Source organism: Anomalospiza imberbis, unplaced genomic scaffold (genome assembly GCF_031753505.1).
Source record: "Anomalospiza imberbis isolate Cuckoo-Finch-1a 21T00152 unplaced genomic scaffold, ASM3175350v1 scaffold_66, whole genome shotgun sequence".
NCBI lineage: Eukaryota > Metazoa > Chordata > Aves > Passeriformes > Viduidae > Anomalospiza > Anomalospiza imberbis.
The window spans coordinates 225,020-247,596 of record NW_027100273.1 but is presented as its reverse complement, the minus strand read 5'-3'; the positions used below and the strand labels follow the sequence as shown (position 1 = coordinate 247,596).

General features: G+C 52.5%; 1 protein-coding gene across 2 annotated transcripts in view; it reads right to left on the bottom strand.

Moving 5' to 3' along the window:
• Positions 1 to 22,577, bottom strand: part of LOC137467515 (WD repeat-containing protein 7) — a 43,967-nt gene that overhangs the window by 11,353 nt on the left and 10,037 nt on the right. Inside the window, exons 9-23 of one of the 2 annotated variants that reach the window (XM_068178992.1) lie at positions 22,159 to 22,261; positions 21,889 to 22,030; positions 21,328 to 21,576; positions 20,690 to 20,910; positions 19,954 to 20,149; positions 19,426 to 19,640; positions 17,496 to 18,259; positions 17,267 to 17,355; positions 15,844 to 15,924; positions 15,204 to 15,322; positions 14,286 to 14,409; positions 12,793 to 12,906; positions 6,313 to 6,534; positions 3,218 to 3,404; positions 235 to 352 (exon numbers count right to left, since the gene is read on the bottom strand). In XM_068178992.1, the coding sequence (XP_068035093.1) occupies positions 235 to 352; positions 3,218 to 3,404; positions 6,313 to 6,534; positions 12,793 to 12,906; positions 14,286 to 14,409; positions 15,204 to 15,322; positions 15,844 to 15,924; positions 17,267 to 17,355; positions 17,496 to 18,259; positions 19,426 to 19,640; positions 19,954 to 20,149; positions 20,690 to 20,910; positions 21,328 to 21,576; positions 21,889 to 22,030; positions 22,159 to 22,261 (2,944 nt within the window). The remainder of the gene's footprint in view (positions 1 to 234; positions 353 to 3,217; positions 3,405 to 6,312; positions 6,535 to 12,792; positions 12,907 to 14,285; positions 14,410 to 15,203; positions 15,323 to 15,843; positions 15,925 to 17,266; positions 17,356 to 17,495; positions 18,260 to 19,425; positions 19,641 to 19,953; positions 20,150 to 20,689; positions 20,911 to 21,327; positions 21,577 to 21,888; positions 22,031 to 22,158; positions 22,262 to 22,577) is intronic. The other variant, XM_068178993.1, reaches the window with a different exon arrangement.

Here is a 22,577-nt window from a genome sequence, read left to right as displayed (position 1 = left end):
GCTCAGCTCAGCTCAGCTCAGCCCAGCTCAGCTCAGCTCAGCTCAGCCCAGCCCAGCTCAGCTCAGCCCGGCTCAGCTCAGCTCAGCCCGTCTCAGCTCACCCCCGGACAGACCACACCCGGTGCACACCGGGCCCCCAGCACCGCCCGGTCCTGCCCACCCTGCGAACGCTCCAAAGCGCAGGAACGGTCTCCAGGGACGCCCCCGGCTGTCCCGGGACAGCGGGCCGCTCACCTCCTTGGCGATGGTGGTGATGAAGGCGGGCGGGCGGGCGGTGGCGATGAGGGACAGCGCGTGGCGAGCCGAGCGCGCCGAGTCGGCCGCCGGGCTCAGGGGCAGCCCCATTGTGATGCTAAACGGCGGCCGCACAAAGGCAGGGACAAAGGAGAGCAGCGTTAGAAATATAGAGTGAAAAGATTAGAACCAGCTTATAATGTCAGTTCAAGGTCACCGGGAGCACTCCGGCAGTTCCAATATAATGGACTCCCAACAAAGAGCAGTGATTAGGAGTCAGGGTGTTCCAGCATCAACCCCAAATCGAATAATTAACCATGAAGATTGAAAACAGTAAGTGCATCTGTCCAAAGTGGGCAAAAGGCCTTGTTAACAAATTATCTGTATGTGCTGAATACATATCACCCCAAGGAGGCCCAGGCGAGCCCAGAGCGTCTTCCCAAGGATTTATGGTTTGGTCTTTTACAGTATTTTAAACACGGCCTGAAAAATCCCCCGGCCAGAGTAATTCTCCTTAATTCAAGGCTTTTACTTGCCGTGACAAGATAAAAGCAAAAAGCAGTAAGGTGGTAAGTGCCCAGCAACTGCAAAAATAAAATTTCTACGTGCCCTGCACATTAGCCAAAAATTCCCCTAGATGCAGAAACATGGACTCACAGGCTGGTTTGGGTTGGAAGGGCTTTAAGGGTCACCTATTCCACTCCACACCACGGGCAGGGACACCTTCCACTCTCCCAGATTGCTCCAAGCCCTGTCCAACCCGGCCTTGAACACTTCCAGGGACAGGGCAGCCACATATATTTGTAGATAACCTGTGGAAGGGGTTCCTCCTTCTCCCCTGTGCCCTCTGATTTTTTTGGAAGAGACTAGCAGGAGTTTATAATCCCAACCAGTTTATTTTCCTTTCCCATCTCTCTCCATCACTGTACAAATGAAAATGTGGAAGTAAATAAAGTCTCTTCCACAAGGTGATGTCCCCACTGGCCTTTCCTTGGAAAACCACATTTAATGTCACTTCCAAGCTCCTGTCCAAGTGTTCCAAGAAAAAGCAATAAGCCAGGGAAGGAGTTATTCCAGCTAACTTTTGGAGGGGGTTGCCAAAGCCAGCAAACCCCGAGTGCCCCTCTGGCACTTTCGAAGGCTCAGTGGCACGCCAGCAGTGTTTTCCCTTACAGGATGCTTGGCAAAGTGTGTGTTTCCCTGGAAAGCAACAGGCCTTTAGTGAATGCCTTGGCCTGGGAGGATGTGACAGGGGAGAGCTCGGGGCCAGCCCTGCGAGGGGACATTCCAGCCAGGACAAAAGCAGCCAGACCATCCTACTGCACCTTCCACCAGGTCAGATTGCTCCAAGGCACGGATAGAAACGTTTGGATTGATCCTAAGGTCATCTGCTAATCTGGCTGTTTCAGAGCAGAACAGGGGGCCCAGAGAGGCTGTGGCTGCCCTGTCCCTGGAATTGTTCCAGGCCAGGCTGGACGGGACTCGGAGCAACCTGGGCAAGTAGAAGGTGTTCCTGACCGTGGCAGGGGGTGCAATGGGATGATCCTTAAAATACCCCACAGCCCAAATCATTCCATGAAAGTCTGTGAGAAACATAGCTTAACTCAGAAAGCAAAAATACAGCCAAAAATGATTCCTATCATCACCCAAGCCAAGGCATCAAAGCCTCAAAATGCTGGGAGAACACTCTTGATCCTCATAACTGAGCAGTTTCCCTTGGCACAGTCTAACCTTTGGGAAGCAGGACGAGCTGGGCAAGCTGAGGAGTTCCAAGCACCTGAGTTTTGCCTAACAGCTCGGATATTCCCTTGATTCAGCAGGGAAAAAAGAAACCCACTCGTTTTCCTGGTCAATAAATGTGATTTCTTCTTTTCTATCTAAAAGCAGAAGCTTGACATAAAAGCTCTTTAATAAAACCTCCGGGAGAGGCACCGGCAGCTGTGTGCCGTTATTGTGTCCACGGCAAATCCGGCACAAAGCGGGAGCTCAGCGGGGCTCCAGCAGGGTGAGATCCACACTTAACCCCTGCACACATTGTTGCTCCATTTCTTTCCATCTCCCTCCATCCTGGATCTGTCAGGAATGTAACAGGCCATTTTCAATCTAAATCTTGTTATGGATTAATAAGCAAACGCTTTCGCGCTTATTATGCAATTTATCATGAGGAAAATTGCGCCAGGCTCCTCAAGGCTCCACGCTGATCCCTTCATTTATTCCCTGCTCTTTGGAGGGAGAGCCAGACTAATCTTCCTGACAGCTAAGGGTGGAATCACACGAGCAAAAGGACTTGCTGAAGAACTGCGGTCACTTGGATCCTGGAAGTCAGGATTTACATAAAGTGGGGCTTAGGAGGGGCTTTGGGAAGGGACAAGGTGGTGGTGCCTCCTGTCACACTACAAGGAATAACTGGAATTCAGACAAAAAACAATGGTAATCCAATTTGTCCACATTTCTCCTGCTAACACAGGGCACGGATTCATTCTGTGTATGTTGAGGAAATTAAAACTTACATAAAATGGGCAAAAGCTACCTTAGAATAATGTCAGAATCCTCAACACTGATGGATGTGGAAACACATTTCTGGGATAAAACAGCCCTGGGCAGCTCCTTATTGCAGGTGCCATTTACATTCTGTGTTTGGCAACAAATATTTCCTGGAATCACGGAATGGTCCGGGTTGAAAGGAACCCTAAGGATGCCACGGGCAGGGGACACCATCCACTAGCCCAGGCTGCTCCACGCTTTGTGCAGCCTGGCCTGGGACACTTCAGGGATGGGGCAGCCGCAGCTCCTCTGGGAATTCCACTCCTCCCCACCCATCCCTTTCCGATATCCACCCACCCCTGCCCTCCACCTCAGGGCTGCCCCTTGCTCGTGTCTCCTGTGCCCCGCTCCTGCCCAGCTGCGGAGCCCAGGGCGTGAGCGGCGCTCGCCCCGGGCCGCGATGCCCGGCGGCGCCCGGCGGGCCGGCCGCGGTACGCACTTGGCCAGCTGCTTCTCGGCGTCGGCGCAGAGCTCCAGCAGCCCCATGAGCACGGCCGAGACGTCCATGTAGGGCTCCCAGACGGTGAAGCCGCGGCCGATGAGGTCGATGGCGGTCCTGCGGATGGTGCTGTGCGCCGGGAGCCGCGCGCTGGGCGGCTGCAGCAGCAGGAACGTCAGCGCCTTGCCTGGCAGGAGGGGACAGCGGGGCGGTCAGGGTGGCTGGCACGCGCCCCGCGGACACCCAGGGCCACCCCCGACACAGCCTTCCACTAGCCCAGCTTGCCCCAGGCCCGTCCGGCCCGCCCTTGGACACCCTCGGTGCCGCTGCTGACTCTCAAACACGGTATTTTCACTGCCTAAGAAATAGCAGTAAATGGATTTTGGGGGGGAAAACAGGAGAAGTGCACATGCCCGAGCACTTCTGAGAAACAGAGCTTAAGAGGGAAGGGTAGAGAAACATCCCAAACAACTTCACCAATCCTGAATCCCGATCCAGGTTCTGCACATTTTGGAAATACTTATTAATACTGCATTTAACAGCCTGCTCTTAAATAAAAGCAATTACACACACAGAAATGGAGGAGGGCTAAACCAAGCAGCGCCTGCCGATAATTTATCATTATCTCTCCATCATTATTTATTACCCCTCAATACTGCTTCTTGTGGTAAAGATAATTGCTGATTTTATCAGGTTTTTCTTGAAGTGTCCTCAACAAGTTGCTTGTTTTGTTTATTAAACAAGCCTCCTGTTGTTTTTAGGGCTGGGAAAAGCCAACAGCGTTTTTCCAGTTGATTCACACCAGCCAACCCCGATCCGTGCGAAACAACCCCCAAAATCCCTCCTTGTCATGCCACGAGGTCGATTTTCTGCCTCAGACGCAGAGCCTTATTGGAAACGTGCCTCCTCGAGCAGTGGTCCAATGAAGCCCTCCTCCTTCCCCCCAGCTCCCTGCTGCTGGCTCCAGCCACAGCAGCACTGCCCCAGAGGCCCGGTGCCCGTGGGCCCCGGCCGGGACATCTTTGTTTAAAGCTCGGCCTGCGCTAAGGCGAAGGAATGGATATTGACAAAAACATCGCGGCGCTAATGAGTCGCTCGTTAGGGCAATAAACATGTCACATTAGAGTCAGCCCCGACGAGGTAATTAGCCCTGGAAGGGCTGGGCACAGCGGGGCTGGAACTCCCCGGGATGATGCGCGTCCCCAGAGCCCGGTGTGCTGCTGCCCATTAATGCTCTCGAGACTAAAATGCAGGTGGGCACGATTGCTCAGGCAGCCCCGGAGCTCAGGGAATGCCATTCCCACTAAAAGGGGAATTAAAACTGAATTTTATTCCAGGTGTTTCATTCTGCACTGGCACATTTGCTCCTTGTATCACTTTATTAACCCAGATGTGCCCAAATGCTAAAGTTTATCACTTATTGTCACTGCACAGAAGCCCCTGGATTCCCAAAATGCCTTTCCCTGCCTTGGAATCCCTCCGAGCACAAGGCTCCAGGCAGCCTTGTTATCCCCAGTTTGCCAATGGATTTTAAAAAATGAAATTATTTGCTCCGGAAAATCAATAGCCCAGGCAGGAATGCGACACTGAGAACTCTGATCAAGATCCAACTAAATCCAAATGATGAACTCCAAGAATAGGATTTAACTTGATTGTGACCCTTTCTAGATGATTTTTTTTCCCTTGATTGTCCACAGAGACAGAAATTTGGAGTGCTGGGTTAAAATTCCATATCCCTTCATCCCTTTCTGCTCCTGGCCCAGCCAATTTTTAGTCTTTTATTTTTATTCCAGATCTGCTCTCAGGTATCAAATCAAGATATTTTCAGGTCTAAATTAAAAATCACTTGTTTTTTGCATAATGATGACCAGATTTTTGGTTTTTTTTGTCCCCAGTTACAATCACCTCCCATCTGGAATCGCTCCAGGGCAGGCTGGGCAAGCTTGGAGCACCCTCGGCTAATGGGAATTATCCTTGCACATGGGATGGGACAGCCACAGCTTCTCTGGGCACCCTCTGCCAGGGCCTCAGCATCCTCGCAGCCAGCAATTCCTTCCCAATATCCCAGCCAAACAACACCCACAATTATCCAGGCAGGGAGATTTCTCTTTCTGTTCAGAAATTTCACCTGCTTCCCCTCCTGCCCACCAGCTGCCAGGAATTTGGGACACCATAAAGGCAGAGGGGTTGGAGTTGGGAACTGAACTGCTGGCTGGCTTGTGGAATCCAGACTCCCGCCAAACTGCATGGATCAGGCAGCATGGAAACCCTGCCATTCCCTTTGGAAGGAGCCCAAGACAGTGGCCCGGAGATCTCAGTAACTCCGTGGCCACGGCGTCACCTGCGGCACAGCCAGAGCTAAAGGGCAAGGAGCTGCTCATTAATAACTGCAGGGATGGCAGCTGCCTGGAAAACCCCCTGGATTATCCATGGAATCCAGCATTTCCACGGCCTGGCCACAGCAGCCCCATTTCCCAGCCCATTAGCTCTGTAAACACAGCATCAGCTGCAGTTCTGGGGGCACGTGGGGCATCTGCAGCCAGCGATTCCTGGGGTGCCATTTCATCAGGGAATAGCTCTGGGAAGGAGCTGTGAGGGCTCCAGGGACTAATGCAGGCAAGGGCACAGCGGGAGTTTCTAGAGAATTCCACCCTCTCCAAAAGGCACACAGTCACAGCTCCATGTCACCGAAGGCAGAGAAATACCCTGCATTTGATGGATTTAAGCTTGCCCGGAGAAGCTGTGCATTCCCCACCCCTGGAAGTCTCCAAGGCCAGCTCCATGTCACTGAAGGCAGAGAAATACCCTGCATTTGATGGATTTAAGCTTGCCCGGAGAAGCTGCGCAAGTCTCCAAGGCCAGGTCGGGCAGGGCTCGGAGCAGCCTGGGGTGGTGGAAGGTGACAAATAACCAAGAACAAAACAGATAAATGCAGTGCAAGTGCTCTGCTTTACCTGGCAGGAGAATAAAGCCCGTCAGAATTCCAGCAGACCGATTCCTTGGCAACCTCCTACCGCCCGTTCCCGCTCCCTCATCTTGCTCTTCCCCACGAAAACTGGAACCAAGCGAGGCAGGAGAGGCCCGGGGGTACTCACACGTGTGCCTGGCCAGGGAATAATTGGATCCCCCGCTGGTGAGGCCGAAGCCCTCGGGGATCTGGCTGGAGCTGCGGGGCCGCGTGAGCAGCTTGGGCGGCTCGATCTCGGCGCCGAACTCGGCGCCGATGACTCCCAGCAGCACGATGGCCGTGGCCTGCTTGCGCCGCTCCTCGTAGGACGTGGACACCTTCTTGGGCTGCGGCAGCCCCGGCAGGCAGCCTGCAGGGGAGAGCCCAGGGCAAGGGGGGTTTAGCAGTGCACACCGCACGCCTGAGCACCAACGGCGCCAGGCGCGCTCCCGTCGCCCGCGGCGTCAGCCGCGGCCTTGGGAACACCGGGATCTGCGGGCACGGAGGTAGTTCCACCCCGGACGAGCCAAATTATCCCTTCAAAAGCTGCCCCGAGCTCATGGGGAAAAAAGCCACCAGCAAACTCCCTCATTTCCAGCTTTGTTTGCCCAGTGATAGAAGATCCTTGGATTTCTGTGTTTATCTAGGGATTTCTGGGTTGCTTTTTGTTCACTTTAAATGGACAAGTTGCAATTTTTATTGTCTTTAAAAGATGGACTTTTTTTCAGGATAAGTTCTTTGCATTATGTATGACATAAAAGCATTTTTGATATAGGATCCATCACCACATCCAGCTTCCTATTAAATTTCAGGATATTTAAATTTTAGGATAACAGTACACACCATTAAACCAAATGGGTATTTTCATACAGTAAAATGGCACCTATGGAATTTTAACAACGGGACAAAACCACAATTACGAATTTGACATAAAAGTGAAATATGTGTTATTAGTTTAACATGGCCCAAGGATTCTGAATTCCACTAAGCAGAGGAGCTTTTTTATTTAGAGTAAAATCCCAAAATCTTTGAAGAAATTATTGGAACGAAACCGCAGTCACTTATTCTGACAAATAAAGTCCACTCTTACCTAGATGTTAATTTCCAGCATCCTGGGAAGTTCCCTAGCATTTGTTCCAAAAAACAGGGAAGTTTGAATCCTTCCCAAGTGCTGTTTGCTGTGGAGTTGGGAGGCATCACCTGACACAGGACGAGGCTCATGGATTAATGATGGGTGGGTTAATGAAGTGCACGGGATGTCTGTGTTAATGACATATGTGGGGAATAATAAGGATAATAAGGAAGTTAACCAAATTTTAGGAGCTGTGGTCAGGCAACCCTGCCAGCCAAAAGAGAGAGAAAAACAAGGGAAAGCTTAACAATGGGAAGGGAGGGAAAAAAGGGGGAAAAATCGATAGCAGCTGCCTTTGGAGGAAGAAGGATGCAAACGGGCTGGAACAAAGCAGGGCAGAACAGTGGGAACTGTCCAAGAGCTGTCTGAGCTCTCTGAGGTCACACGTGCAGTGTCCCACTGATGTCAAAGCCCGCGGCGGCCCCGCAGCCCGCTCCAGGGCCAGCCCGCTCCAGGGGCAGCCCGTTTGTTCCAGGGCCAGCCTGTTCCAGGACCAGCCCGTTTGTTCCAGGGTCAGCCCGTTCCAGGACCAGCCCGTTCCAGGGCCAGCCCGTTTGTTCCAGGGCCAGCCCGTTCCAGGACCAGCCCGTTCCAGGGCCAGCCCGTTGGTTCCAAGGCCAGCCCGTTTGTTCCAGGACCAGCCCGTTTGCTCCAGGGCCAGCCCGTTTGTTCCAGGGCCAGCCCGTTTGCTCCAGGGCCAGCCCGTTTGCTCCAGGACCAGCCCGCTCCAGGGCCAGCCCGTTTGCTCCAGGGCCAGCCCGCTCGTTCCAGGGCCAGCCCGCTCGTTCCAGGGGCTCAGCAGACGGCCGCGGCCGGGCTGGATGGCCCGAGGCCGCTGCAGGATGTCCTACCCGTGCCAGGCCCGGCCCGACGGGCTGGGCGCAGCCCGGGGAGGGCTCTCCCTGCGCGGGAGCGCGGCAGATGCTGGAGCAGGGCCGGCATGCGGATGGATCAATAGCCCAGGGCTGACCCCGGCCCGCGCCGCTCCAGCCGCGGGAAGAAAGGAAAAGCCAACACATGTGCGGCTTCCAGGAGGAAATTATCCACTGCGGGCCTCCCCCCGCAGCCAGGGACTGCAGCAACACCGAGTTAACCCTTACTGCATCCCGCAGGGAGCATCCTTCAGACCGCGGAATGGTTTGGGGTGCAAGGATTTTAAGGATCATCCCATCCTTCCACTAGCACAGGTTGCTCCAGGCACTATCCAGCCTGGCTTTGGACACTTGCAGGGATGGGGAAGCCTCAAGCTCTCTGGGCAACAGAATCTGTACCAAGAGAATTTTCATGTATCAACCTGGAACGGCAAAAAAACCATTCTACTGGAAATCCACAAGCTCCGCCTGGATCTCACCCTCATCCACTCTTTTCCACTGGGAAAGCTCCCAGGCCTGGGTTGGGCACCAGGAGCTGAGCTCCTTCCTGCTGCTCCCCCTGTGCCAAGACATCCCTCTTTGTTAACCCCACAAGGAATTCCAACAGGGACGTGGTGGGAAGGATCCACAGTGTTCCATTAGAATGTGAACAGTTTCATCCTCACAGCTGCCATGAAGGATTTTCTGCCTCAGAAAGAAAACAACCCCCAAAATCCCCCAAACCTGCTGAAACTCCAAGAAATTAAAATCCTAACCAACCAAACCCCTCACATACAGCAAAATCCCGACCATTCCCCTGGAAACCTCGGGATGGGGAAAATCCTGCTTAAACAGAGTAGGATAAAACCTCCTTAATGCTTTAGGTTTTTTTTTTTTTTTAATTACTAGGGGAAGCCCCCAATTAATGGGAATGATTTTCCCCAACTGAGCTGGCAGGCAGAATTTCCTCTGGAACAGCACCTGGAAGAGGAGCCCTTTCATTTGGCCGTGACAATTTGGTATTTTCTCCCCGCGCCGCGTCCCCTTTTAATCACGGCACGGGCTGACACACAGATCCATTTTCCTGACAGGACGCTTGATCACCCTATCACAGGGAGAAAATTAATAACCTCCAATAGGTCTGCGTGCAAAACACAAGCTGCGGCGCCAGGAGGACAAAAACCGTCGGGATTTCAGTTGGAAAAATCCCACTTCGGGCTGATGGCAAAACAAAATAATCCTCGGTATCCCCAAGCACACCCACTGCAAGCACTGCAGCCCAGCGGCGCTGGAAGCAGGGCTGGGGCTGCGGGGGGAACGTGCCCAAATTTCCATGGTTTCCAGGCTGCGCGATCGATGGCTGCCGGAGCCGGGGTCAGGCTGCAGTTAACACTCGGGAGCACGCGGCTCCGAGCTCCCCTTAATTGGCTTTGCACACTTCTGGGGGAAATTAATTTCAGCCCAGCTTACAATAAAAGGATTAGAGCCCGAGTAAGCTCTCCAGGTGGAGCAGGCAGAGGAGTCAGTGGGCGAGGTTCGGGCGGTTTCGGGAGAGGTGCGCTCTGGCTCTGCCAGCAGGTGCACGCTGGGGGCACTCCCCTGCTGCAGGAGCTGGGCGCAGAGCCAGGAGCCCGCCCCGAAACCCAACCTGACCCACCAAATCCGTGCTCTGGACAGCCCCGCAGAATCCCCCGGGGACCCCCACCTCGGGGGTGTAGCTACTCAACACTCCCAGCAGGCTCGGCACTGGGGCTTACTCACGGCACCGCACGTGCATAAAAACCACCTGGAAATACAGAAATACTGGAAAGGGAGACTTCCCGTGGATAAATCATTTGCTCAGCGCACAGAGAGTCTCGAGCACTCCCTCCGAATAAACCAGGAGTGCCGATATGACCTAGGAGCCCCAGTGACAGTGAGCACAAGGAAAACGCAGGCAAAGGGGAGGATATTTTATACGAGCCGTGTCACCCGTGCCCAGCCTCCGCAGCGCTTGGGAGCGCGGCCATTCCCAGATCCACGGCTCCCTCTGCTGGCCCAGCTGACGGGGGGCCCCGGGAGCCCGGCAGGGGAGCGGCAATTCCTGCCGGGAATTCCCCAAGAGGAGTTTGGGGAATTCCTCCCTGACAGCCCGCCCTGTCGTATGCCTGCCATAACAACTCGGTGCCAATTACTCACTTCTAATAAGAAATAGCGCCAACACAATCAGTGCTCCGGAATATCAGGAATTCTAAACTGGGAATTATTTCATGGCAGAGCTCTTTAAGTGCTGGGAGTTGTCATGCATTAGAAATAACAACTTAATTTCTTTATTTGCAGGTGGAAGATGTGCTTTTCCACACATAAAATGAGTATTTTTGCAGCCATTCCCATCTCCTGCAGTTTAGTGGAATTTTCTGCTCCCTTTTATGAGGGAATATTTCACTGTGCTGCAGCATCTGGGAGCACAAAATGGGTGAGGATGCTGCAGCCTTTTCCAGGGAAATAGGCAGAGACAAAATGGATTCTGTGCTGCTCGGATGGGGAATATCAGGCACCTTTCACCCAGGTTTTAAAGCACTGGGCCCATCCATCAAAATTCCCCTCAGAGGGGCACATTTAAGGGATGAGAATCTCAATTTTTAAAAGATCTGTTAATTGTTAACAGGATCTTAATATAAAGAGCCTTTAGAACAATGATCTTTAACACTTAAATAAACTGGATTTGAACTTTAGTGACAACTTCCCAACAGGATAACTTGGAACAAACAGTGATGAGTAAGACTTAATTTGGAGTAGTTACAGCCCAAATTCCAGCCAAAATAAAATAAAAAAAACCCCACACTTTTTGGTACAATAAGGCTTTAAAAAAAAAAAAAAAAAAAAAACTTTCACCAGATTTTTGATGTGCAGAAATGGGATTTTGGAGTGTCAGAGTCCTTGGCAGCAATTTACCGACAAAAATTTCCCCGCAGAATGGACCCACAGATCAAGAAATACCATTTCAAAAGGGAATTAATGGAACTAACTCATCGATTTCTCTTTCAGTAAGGAAGCACAAGGAACTGCACAGTCCAGTTAGGAGCTCTCCTTCCCCTCCACCCCACTCCTGGAGCTGGACAGCCTGAAGGAGTCCCAGCACGTGGTTTAGGGAGCTGAAGGACAAGCCAGGAGCACATTCCTGCCACACACTTCAACACCACAGCTCCAGTGAGATCCCAGCAGGAAAATGCAGGAAACCTGGGAAGTTCCCAGCGCCAGCAGTCCTGCAGCTCAGGAAACCATCCCAGCAGAGCATCCCTGCCCACGTCCCTGAGCCAGCAGGGTAAGACCACAGCAAAGATGGCTCAGCAGAGAGAGCCAGCTTTTCCCACTAAAGAGGAGCTCTGCAGAGCTCCAGGGCCCCAGGGCAGGGAAGCTCCCCTGGAGCAGGCTGGAAGCCTCTGGTGGGGCTGGGACCTTCCCTAACGGATATCCCCAGCGGCAGATGCTGACCCCACGCACGTCCAGCCCCAAAGCCCCCTGGAGCTGAATGGGCCTCACCGGGAGACATCTGCTTCCCTGGCAGCTGCCCAAAGCTTCCCAGCACGGGCTCTGCTGGAAAGGCCCCTTTTCCTGAGCCCACTCCTTTAAAAAGGAAAAAGGAACAGTGTGCCCGGTGAGCTCTGCTCTGCCACGAACAGCTGCCTGCAAACAGCATGAACCCAAATTCTCTGATCCCTTGCACTCGCAGATATCCCTCAGATTCTGAACTCCTGTTAGGGCACCCAAAAACTGCCCTGAAAGCCAAGGTGTCCGTGCTAAACACTGCTAAATGCCGTGTCCCCGCGCTCCCATTCCATTTGCAACGGTACCAGGACCCAGCAGAGGGAGGAGTGCTCTGCATTCCCCCGTTAGCATCTGAAAGGGACCGAGGTCTGGATGACAAACCCTCACTTCTTTTGGAACCGTCACACAACAGTCCGTGGTGTGCTGCATGGGTTCCAGTGAGTGGTCACACAAATTAAAGGCTTTTCCCCCTCTGCCAGTGGGTCTGGGGCACACAGCCTGCCTCTGACAGCTTCTGGGAGGTGCTCAGCTCCAGTGGAGCCTCCTTAAAGGAAAGCCAGCAGGAATTTCGGGTGGGAAGGGGCTGCCAGATGGTGCTGTTTGCTGTGCAGCTCCAGCCCAGCCCGGATTTCCCGGGGCTGGAAAACAGGAGGGACACACTGGGAACAGCACCTGCTGCTCCCCCTCCCTTCCAACCCCTCCCACTCCTCCCTCAAGGAAAAGAAACTGCCAGAGGAGCTGCAGAACTCAGGTCACTAAAAATTCACACTGCTACAACCTCAACAGGAGCAACTGAAATTAAAAGAGCACTTACCATTTGTTACAGAATCTTCTTCTGAAAGAGTTGATTTCTTCAAGTAAACAGTTGTAATATCACACAGAACAAATAATCAATCACTTTGGAATTCATTCTAGGTTGCTTTAGAAATTAATTCATTTTACATTCACCAGAACAAATTGTTTAGGGAACGATCATAAAGAATGACAAACACAGAAAGCCTTTATTTTTGAAGAAGTGTTGGTGGCTGTGGGCAGATTTAAGAGCTCCAAATGCAGTGAACTAGAGACACATGAATTAATAAATTATCTTGGTAACATGAGTGATCTGAATGCTCACCTGCTGCAATGTCATCATCCACCAGGTCGTGCTCCTCCTCCTGGGCTTTGGCTTCTGCTCCCGAGGGATCCGGGCTGGCACTCGCAGTCTGAAGGGCTTCTGTGGTCACTCCAGCTGGAGGAACAACCCAACACCCCAAAATCAGGGATCTGGGGAAAGAATTCCCTGTTTCTGCAGCAGCTAAACTTCATTTCACTCCTTCTCGTCCTGCCTTGCTTTGGGCTCCTTCAACTCCAACCTCGCACAGGATGCTCAACCTCACCTAGAAATTTGATATTTATTTGGCTTTCCAGGGCCAACATGGATTATTCCCCACCCCTGGGAGTGTCCCAGGTCAGTCTGGGCCTGGCCCGGAACAACCTGGTCTGCTGGGAGGTGTCCCTGCCCGCTCCAGCCCAGAGCATTCCAGACAACCATCAAATCCCTTCCACCTGTGCTGCCACACTGCAGATTTTCCCTTCAAAACAAACCACAGTTCACCCAAACTAACAGAATTTTGGGAATATGGGAAGCAGAAGGCTTCACGGGTAGTTTCTGGGCAGAAAGAAGCTAGAATAAAGAATATTTCTTTATCTTTCCTATGCTCCTCCCTCTCCTTCTAGCAGAAAATGAGACTTTACACAAGTCTGTCATATCCCAAATAATTCTTATTCCCTTCAATTCCTCCAGCTCTGGATCCTTAATTACAAGACTTCCAACACCTGCCATAAAAACCTAATCCCAATTTGCTAGTTTTGACCCACTGGAATGGTTTCCAGCCTAACTGAGCTCAGAGAAACACAAACCACATCCTAACATCTTCCATTAAGATTTAATCCCGTGATTAGACACCCCAAAATCAGTTGCTGAATAACAGAGGCCACATTTTTTGGGGGAAAAAAGCTCCTTCTAAGCCCCCTGACATGCTCTCGCTGCAGGAGGATCTGTGCATTCCCTGCAGGCCTGGGACACCTTTGCAGGAGTCCCTTAGGGACAAGCAGTGAGCACTGGGTGGACGAGTGGGAATGTGGGGTTCCCAACCTTGGATGGATGAGTGGGAATGCGGGGATCCCGAGGCCCTTTCCCTGGATGGACGAGTGGGAATGCGGGGTTCCTGAGGCCCTTTCCCTGGATGGACGAGTGGGAATGCGGGGATCCCGAGGCCCTTTCCCTGGATGGACGAGTGGGAATGCGGGGATCCCGAGGCCCTTTCCCTGGATGGACGAGTGGGAATGCGGGGTTCCCGAGGCCCTTTCCCTGGATGGACGAGTGGGAATGCGGGGTTCCTGAGGCCCTTTCCCTGGATGGACGAGTGGGAATGCGGGGATCCCGAGGCCCTTTCCCTGGATGGACGAGTGGGAATGCGGGGTTCCTGAGGCCCTTTCCCTGGATGGACGAGTGGGAATGCGGGGATCCTGAGGCCCTTTCCCTGGATGGACGAGTGGGAATGCGGGGATCCCGAGGCCCTCTCCCCCCGTTTCCCCGGTGAGGGGCAGTGCCAGGGTGCTCCTTACGGGAGATGACGCTGTCCATGTACTGGGGCAGGTAGGGAGCCCAGGTGTCGATGGTCTCCTTGCGGCCCGCCTGCTCGATCCTGCGCAGCTCCGCCAGCAGCAGCGCCTGCGCCGCCTCCCGAACCTGCAGGGAACAGCACAGCTCCCAGGGGTCACAAACCACACGGACAGCAAGGCTCAGTGCCACTCCTCACAGGGTTAAACTGGGCTTTAGCTGGAGAATATTCCAGCAGCAGCACCTGCAGGACACCCAGCCACAGCCAGCACAAACACAGTTCTGGTACCTTCAGTTTTGGCTCCCATGTTTTCCAGATTCTGTGCTGCATTAGTGTGTAACTCTGAACTTCACATAAGAGTTAGCACGTTCCCTTCAGAGTTTAGTCACACAGAACAACCATTTTCCAGCCCCAGAACCAAGGACACTGTTGCAGCGTCAGGCCCAAAAAGTGCAAACAACAGGGAACCGAGGAGAGCAATCTGGGAGGATGGGATGCACAACCTGGAGCTGGAATTGGACAATTAACCTCATTATGGAAATGGACCAAAACTTATAAAAGTGTGAAAACTCGAGACCTGGGGCCCATCTTGGGTGCAGCCACAGCCGGGCTCTTGTACTGCCCGAGGTGGATCCTTTGAGGCCTTCTAATAAATGCCTACTGTATTCTTTAACTGTGCCCAGCCTCTGTTCCAGGCAGCCTCTCTAGGCATCAGCTCCCAGAGGCTCACAGACCACACAAACACAAAGGTTCCATGCCATTCCTGACAGGGTTAAAGTGGCTTTAACCAGAAAATACTCCCGAATCACGAGTAAGGACTGCAAGCTCACTGCTGGAAATGAATCACGTGGGGCTCTCGTGCAAAGGGAGCATTAATCACTCAACACCAGCAGCACCCCCAGAGCAGGAAGGCTGAGCTCACCTCCAGGCAGCGATCCTGCCACCTGTGGGCCAGCATCTCCAGCAGAGGAGGCCGGAACTTCTCCAGCCCCAGCAGGTCCGGGAGCATCACGCAGTGCATGGCAGCCAGCTGGCTCCAGCCTGGGAGGACACAGGGAACGGACACATCTCCAGCTCAGCTACATTCACTTCTGGTCACATTTCATCAGCCGCTTACAGCAAACTCAGAGGAATGACCCCTTCAAGGACCACACAGCGTTTTCTGTCCTCCTCTAAAGTTATGCAAATAGATCCAAGCACAGTTTGCCTGCTACCCTTATTTCCCACCTGAATCCTTCTTTTAGCACACTTCCTACTACATTCCTACTACAGCTCTGCAGTTCTGTGCAGGTAAAACCAGGAGAGAAACACAGAGTTCAAATAACACAGTGTGTAAAAACATTCCACACTCTATTAAATATATGTCCACTGTTATATTCGAATCTCCATCAACACCAAAACTCAGATGTAAGTGGTGTGAAACTTGGTTAAAAGCCAACAGGGAAGCCTACCCCAGGTGCCCCGTGTCCAAAGAAAAATACCCGCAAAAATCAAATAAAAATAACAATGAGAAAGGATTTCAGCTGAAGTAAAGGACAAGTAGAAAAGTGAGGAAGGAATACCTTCGTTGACTAAGAAACTGGAATGGAAAGCAGAAGTGTCAGAGTGCCCAGATTCCGTGCTGGAAGCAGCAGCAGGAGCAACTTGCAGAGGAAAGAAGAAGAAATAAAAGAGAGAAAAAAAGAGGGAAGTGAGGAGAGCAGCAGCAGAAAAACAGGTTAGTATCACTGGAGAGTGGAAAACAAGGGGGGGCTGTGATGATCTTCAACTTAAAAATAACACCAGCTTCAAAATAATATTCAACTCAAAATAATGTCCAACTTAATGAGAATTCCAGGTTTTCCAAGAAGGAAGAGGCAGACATGCAGCTGCAGAGGAACATGGAGACAGCGACAGAAACTGGGATGTTTTGAAAAGACCAAAATACATCAGAATTAAGTGATTTTACATATGTTTTTAGGCAGGTGGCTTTGGTTTGACTTCATGCTTGACTGTGAATTAGAAACCCAGGAATTTTGCTGCTTCTTTCCATGCTTTTCCCATATTTCCACAGATTTGGAAGTTGTACTGTGCAACAACGGCCCCAAAAATAAACCTTATTCACCCTGAGCTGCCTCATCTGTCACTCCAAGATGTCCAGGATGAATTCCTGAGGGCTGGCTGGAATTTAACTTCACTTTAAATGGGGCTCTAGGCAAAAAATGTAACTCTTTACCACAGAAATGCCGAACAGCCTAAAGGAGAAGGACACAAATTCAGGCCTGGAACCCAAAAGAGTACCTGGGACATGTCTTTTGGAAACTCCCACGTCACCAAGCTGTTAAGGCTGGAAAAGACCTGGGAGATGATCGAATCCAACCAGGAGCTGGCCCCACAGTGCCCACCACTCCTGTGTCCAGGGGACATCTGCATGCAACCATTTTTCCAGCACGTGGGAGGCACAGAGTGGCTGCAGTAAATCCCTTCCCACCCCACCTGCACCAGGTGCATCAAAAAAGATGCTTAATTTAGGAAAAACATAAATGATAGCTGCACAAACCCACCCCAGACTGAAACTAAAGCTTCACCCCAGAGTTTTTTGCCTGGCTTTGCTGGAGTTGCTCACTCTGTTCCAACACGAGGAGTTCCAACCAGCCAAGGAGTGATCCTGGCACCGAGCTGGGATCATTCCCACAGAAACACTTTGGGATGAGTCTGTAGAGCCTTTATTTCCAGGCTGCAAAGCCTCCTCAAAGCCAGAATGTTTGGGAGCACTTAACACAGGCAAAAACTCCTTGTCAGGGAATGATGTCATGGCAGAATCAGCATCTTGTACCAGTTCTGGAACAAGTCCTAATCCCCAATAATTTCACGGAGATTAACGTTACATCAGTACCTTGCTTTGTCCTCCCATGCAGTAATTTTATCTCTTGACAACAAGGTGCTAAATTCAGTGTAATGAGCTGCAATAAGAGATCCAAGGGTTGCAGGGGAAGTGGCTTTTACCTTGTTTGATTTGCCCTTGTGCTGCATGGCTGGACATGGGAGGGGGCGGCTTCACCTTGGCCATCTCGGGGGTGCCCGGCCTGGGTGGCCTAAACACGAAATATCCACGGAGAGACACATCAGCTCCAGCCCCAAAGGCCTCGGGAGCCATCCCGTGCTCCACAAGGCAAACCACAGCAAACCCACCGCTGGATTCCAGCGGGGACTGCCACGGCAGCGCTCGCCGTACCTGGTGGGGCCTTTCTTCATGTGGTCCCCGATGAAGGTGGCGTTGGTCATGCTCATCAGCGTGTTGGCCAGGGAGATGACGGACAGCAGGTGCTGCGTGGTGACAGCCCGTGACACCCCGTAGGTGCCCTTCCCCAGGCCCTCCGTCACCGACATCTTCCGGCCCAGCTCCTCCAAGGCCGCCCTGCCCACGGGCTGGTTGTAGCCAGGGAGCATCAGGGACATGTGGCCCCCTCGCGACAGGAGGCCGAAGGACACGGAGCAGTGCGGCTTCAGCATGCCCAGGCGGTCCAGGCAGAGCTCGTCCAGCACCGAGTTCAGGCCCCAGGCGTGCAGGCAGGACATGAAGAGCTTGGCCGTGTCCATGGTTAGATTGTACTCCAACAAAGTCAGCGGTTTGGATTTGCTGGAGCGATACTCCGGGTCGCCGTCTTCTCTCCTCTGCCTCACGGCCTCTTCATCCTCATCCTCATCGTCGAGGAGGTGCTCCTTGATGTTCTCCTTGATGGTCTCCTTGACCTGCTGGAAAAGCACGGCCGCTCGTTTGCCGGTGAGGAAGGAGCCTCCCTTGTCGGAGGCGCCGGAGGCTTTCTGGAGGTTCTCCGGAGACACGAGGGCGGCGCTGGGCCGGGAGGCCTCCTCCGTCAGCAGCTGGATGATCAGCGCCTCCACGTCGAAGAACAGCACGTGGATGTCCGGGTCCGTCAGGTTCGTCTTGATGGCCTGAACCATCAGGGAGTTGTGGGAGTATTTCGGTAAATTCCCCTGGAAAACAAGAGGGCAAACTGAAATTTCCAGTAGGGAAGCTGTGGATGAGCCAAGGTTGAAACACACCCACGAACCACGGAAATTCAATTTACAGGTGTTTATAGATAAATGGAGCTCTCCAGGTGAGACACAAGTTCACACTTCCTCCTCCTGAACCCTGTGAGAGCGTAGTTATATTCCAAACAACAGCAAAACTGTTATCAGGCTTAAAACACATTAAAGATTTCCTATTTGGAGGGTGAGCTATGGAATCAATATATGCCATTGGAGAAGAAGCTGCTCAGATTCACCCGGACCCGCAATTACTGCACCACTTGGTCACTCCCCTTCAGTCCATCTTCTTCCTCCTTCCCTCCCTCCCAAGGGGGAAAAAAGGGAGGAGGCAGGGAATGAAGGTGCTGTGGCAAAAAAGCTGAAGAATGTCAGAAAGGAGACTGGAAACCAGAACACTAACAGAAGCTTTTAAGCATTATTCTCCCTAACGCCTTCATTCCCAGCACCTTCACTGGATGAGGAGCCCACACATAAAACCCTGAAGGTACAAATGCAGCATTCCCAGCTCTGCCTGGATCCAGCAGGAGCAGCAGCAGAAACCCTGAGCAGACATTTTTTTATGGGAACATGCCGGTGGTGCTCTAAGGAATGATCTCAGCACGGGACATTTCTCTCCCAACAGAAGGTGACAGCACAAGGCAAAAGAAGGGGATACATGGGAGAAGCTGGGAGTGGAGCCCTGCTGCTCTCTGTTGGCCACAAGCTGTACAGGGGAGCTCTAGGCCGGATGTTGGGAACAGCTGCTCATGGAACGGGCTGTCCAAACCCAGGGCAGGGGGGGAGTCCCCATCCCTGGGGGGATTCAAGCCCTGTGGATGTGGCACTTGGGGACACTGGTGGGATAGCGGCGGCCTTGGCAGGGCTGGGGAATGCTCGGACTTGATTTTAGAGGGCTTATCCAGCCCAAACCACTGCATGATTCCAGATTCTGTAACTCCGCCTGCACAAAACCAAAGAGCAGGACACACACTGGAGTGCTATCGTGGACAGCGACACAAACTGGGGAAGAACCATGTTTAGGTTTTGGAGAGCTCAGGCCGAGAACCTTCCGGTTACAAGGATGGAAACTTCCCGAATTCCATCTCCTTCTGGAAAGACAGCACGCCCACCTTATCCGAGGCCTCGGAGGCCAGCAGGTTGGTGGCCAGGGTCTGCAGCTTCTGGTGGGCCACGTTCTTGAGGGCGGCCAGGCTGCGGCGGGTCATGGCCTGCTTCAGGTTGACGGCGGGGTGGCTCAGTGCGTCCACGGCCGCCGGCACGGCCTCGTCGCAGGCGCTGAGGATCTCCACGGCCGTGATCCCCATCACGCACCGGTCCAGCGCCCCTGGAACGGGGAGGGGACAGCTCAGCATCCCCAACGGCACGGGGCACAAACACCTGGGTGCGACGCGCAGCCTCCCGCGCTTTAGCAGCTGGGCTCTGAACGAACACTGCTAAAAGGACGGAATTCCCTACGTTTCCGTGAGGTTCGCAGAGCCCCCAGCGTGATTCTGCACCGAACGCCTGGAGCGATTAGCTCCAAACAGAAATGTGCCAAAGCGCTTGAATTCTCCCCTCAGACACAGCTTCGACAGCACTGAGAGCAGATCTGTATTTATGTCCATTAAAAATGGATTAAGCACGGTCTCTGAGCTCACCAGTGTCCATCTGCCAGACGTACACGGAGCCGTCGGAGCACCCCACCACCAGGTAGTCATCGGACGGCCTCCACTTGATCACTTGGATTGGAAACAGGTGGCGGGACGCCAGCATGATGCACTTCTTCTCCCTCAGGCTCAGCAGACCCACGGAGTGATCGCTGGCAACAGAGCAAACACAGTGCTGGACTCTGGCCTAACAAAGGAAAAGAGAGAAAAAGCTTAATCATAATGCAGAGGTGGTACTAAAAACCTTTCCCCCACTGGGCCGAGCAGGGTGACCAAAAGCCTCTTTAACGCACAAAAGTCAGGCACCTACACCAATGCTCAAACTCGCTGAGGTCACGGGGAGCAGAATTCCCTGACCAGAAATTCCCTTTAATCCATCCTTTGCACATCATGAAGAGAAAATGGGTATTAAACTCCATTTTGCTAAGCAAACCCCAGAGTTTTCAATCAATGTCACTTTGCTCCTTAAATTCTATTTATTCAGCTAAGTTTCAAGAGGCAAAATTGTCTCTAAACCCTATTTTTAATAGGTTTAATAAAGCCCCCAATTTCAACCCTTTACAGAATTGAAGCATGGTGGAAGAAACCAGAAATAACAGAAAAATCAAGCTCTTTTTTGTGAAGCTCTTGCAAGAGCTGGGTCGGTGCTACCCCCCCAGCATTCCACGCTGCATTCCCTTTCTCAAGGAGGACTGAGGTGCTGGAAAGGTTATCCTAGAGAACTTACACTGCAGTTTTCTGGTGGAACGAGCAGCTGGGTGATTTCTCCCCCGTGGACACAGAAGATATGTTTCATCTCTCCCGAGAAGATATCCCAGATGATGACGGAGAAATCCACCCCACCGGAGATCAGGTACCTCTGGTCGTAGCGGGAGGACACCTGGTGAGGGTACAGCAAACACGTGACCTTGTTCCGGTGGCCTCGGAGCGTCCGGTGCGGGGGCCAGCCTGGCAAGCGGGAGGACGGGCAAAAGCACAGAAAAAGAGAGGGAAAACAGAAATTCAACAGAACGGTTGACTCCCAAGTGTGTGCTCTGCAGCTCAGACCTATGAAGATGCTATGAAGCTAATGTTACACGGAACCCACACATCCAAGAGCAGCCCAAGCACAACACACGGATCCCACTAGGAACCGTGGCAGGTCTTCCCCATGGAGACTTCTACTGGCACATCAGTACCCAGCTCTGCAGTGCCAGGAACTATTCTGGACAAGGCAGGAGATGCTCCCTTGCCTTACGTCTGCTCCTGCATCTCAGGAGCCCTGCAGAAATACCCAAGTTGGCCTTGCCTGGGTGAACAGCTGAAGGGACTGCCGGCACAGAAGGGTGCAGCAGATTTGTGAATTCCCACCCGTGCATGCCGTACCTCGGCGCAGCGTGTGCTCGCCCTGCAGCAGCTGCACGATGGCGGTCTGCGTGGCCGGCACGATGACGATGCTGCCGTCCTCGCGGCCACACACCAGCCGCCCGTGGGCCGGCATGTAGACGCTGGCCGTGACGCGCAGCGGCTCGCTCGCGTTGGCCACCATGCTGAGCTGGTCGATGATCCCCGCGGGCCGGGGGCTCAGCTGGTCGAAGGCTTCCTGCAGGGATGTGGACGTGGCTGTCTGCAGGCCTGGGAAAGGAGGGGAATACCAGGGCTAAGGTGGGAGCTTTCCAGCGACCGCACCTACTGGGAGGTGCTGGGAGCTGGAATTGGATATTTAAGGCCTCTCCCAGCCCCCTGTGGGATTCTCTACTGGGAATGGAGTCACTTCAAGAATAATGCTAATTAAGGTTTTGAGCATATCTGATCAGATGAAGATAATACAACTCCTGCAAGGAGGTCCCAATTAAACCCCAGCTTCATGATCCGTGGGACAAGCAGCACGGCTTTACCCAGCAAAAGCACGCAGAAAGCACAAAGATCTGGCTATCAGTTAGGTACCTTTGGCACCCTCCTGCTGGTCAAGGGCGTCGGGCACGCTCCAAATGCACAGCCTCCCTGAGGAGTCCCCTTGGATTAACAGCCTGTAGGAAAACTCTCTCTGGCCACAGAAGAAGCGAGTCACTGGAGGACATATCAGGAGCTGTTTGAAAAATAAGGAACAGCCTCAGACCACGCAGCAAGCACGTGCTCAGCCCCCAGCTTCCTTCCTTTCAAAGCAGGACAAAACCTAACAGAGCCCATTACAGAGCTCCACAGAAAGAGATGCACCTGTTTCTCTGCTCTGTCCAACACGCTGTACAGCAAAGGTGGAATCAAGTTCTCCACTGCTTTCCCCACATCCCTGCGGAACGAATCGCTGGCTGGGAGGCAGCTGGGTGTGGGAACAAAGAAAGGAGATAACAAATTTATAGTAATAAAATTCCTTGCATTTAAGGAGTGATTCCTACAGGAGGACGTGGATGTTGCTCCCATCCTCATGCTCTGATGATGTGAGGGCAAGGAAGGAGTTCCCACATGATTTATGTGGCAATATTCAAGACAAAACACTATCTCTACCCTGAACAAACACATCTGCACACCATGAAGATGTCAGAAAGAAAGTGTTTGATTTTACGCTTGTCATTTTTAACCTCTTTGATGCCAAATTTTGAATTAATTTTATAGTTTTATATTTACATGTCTTCCCT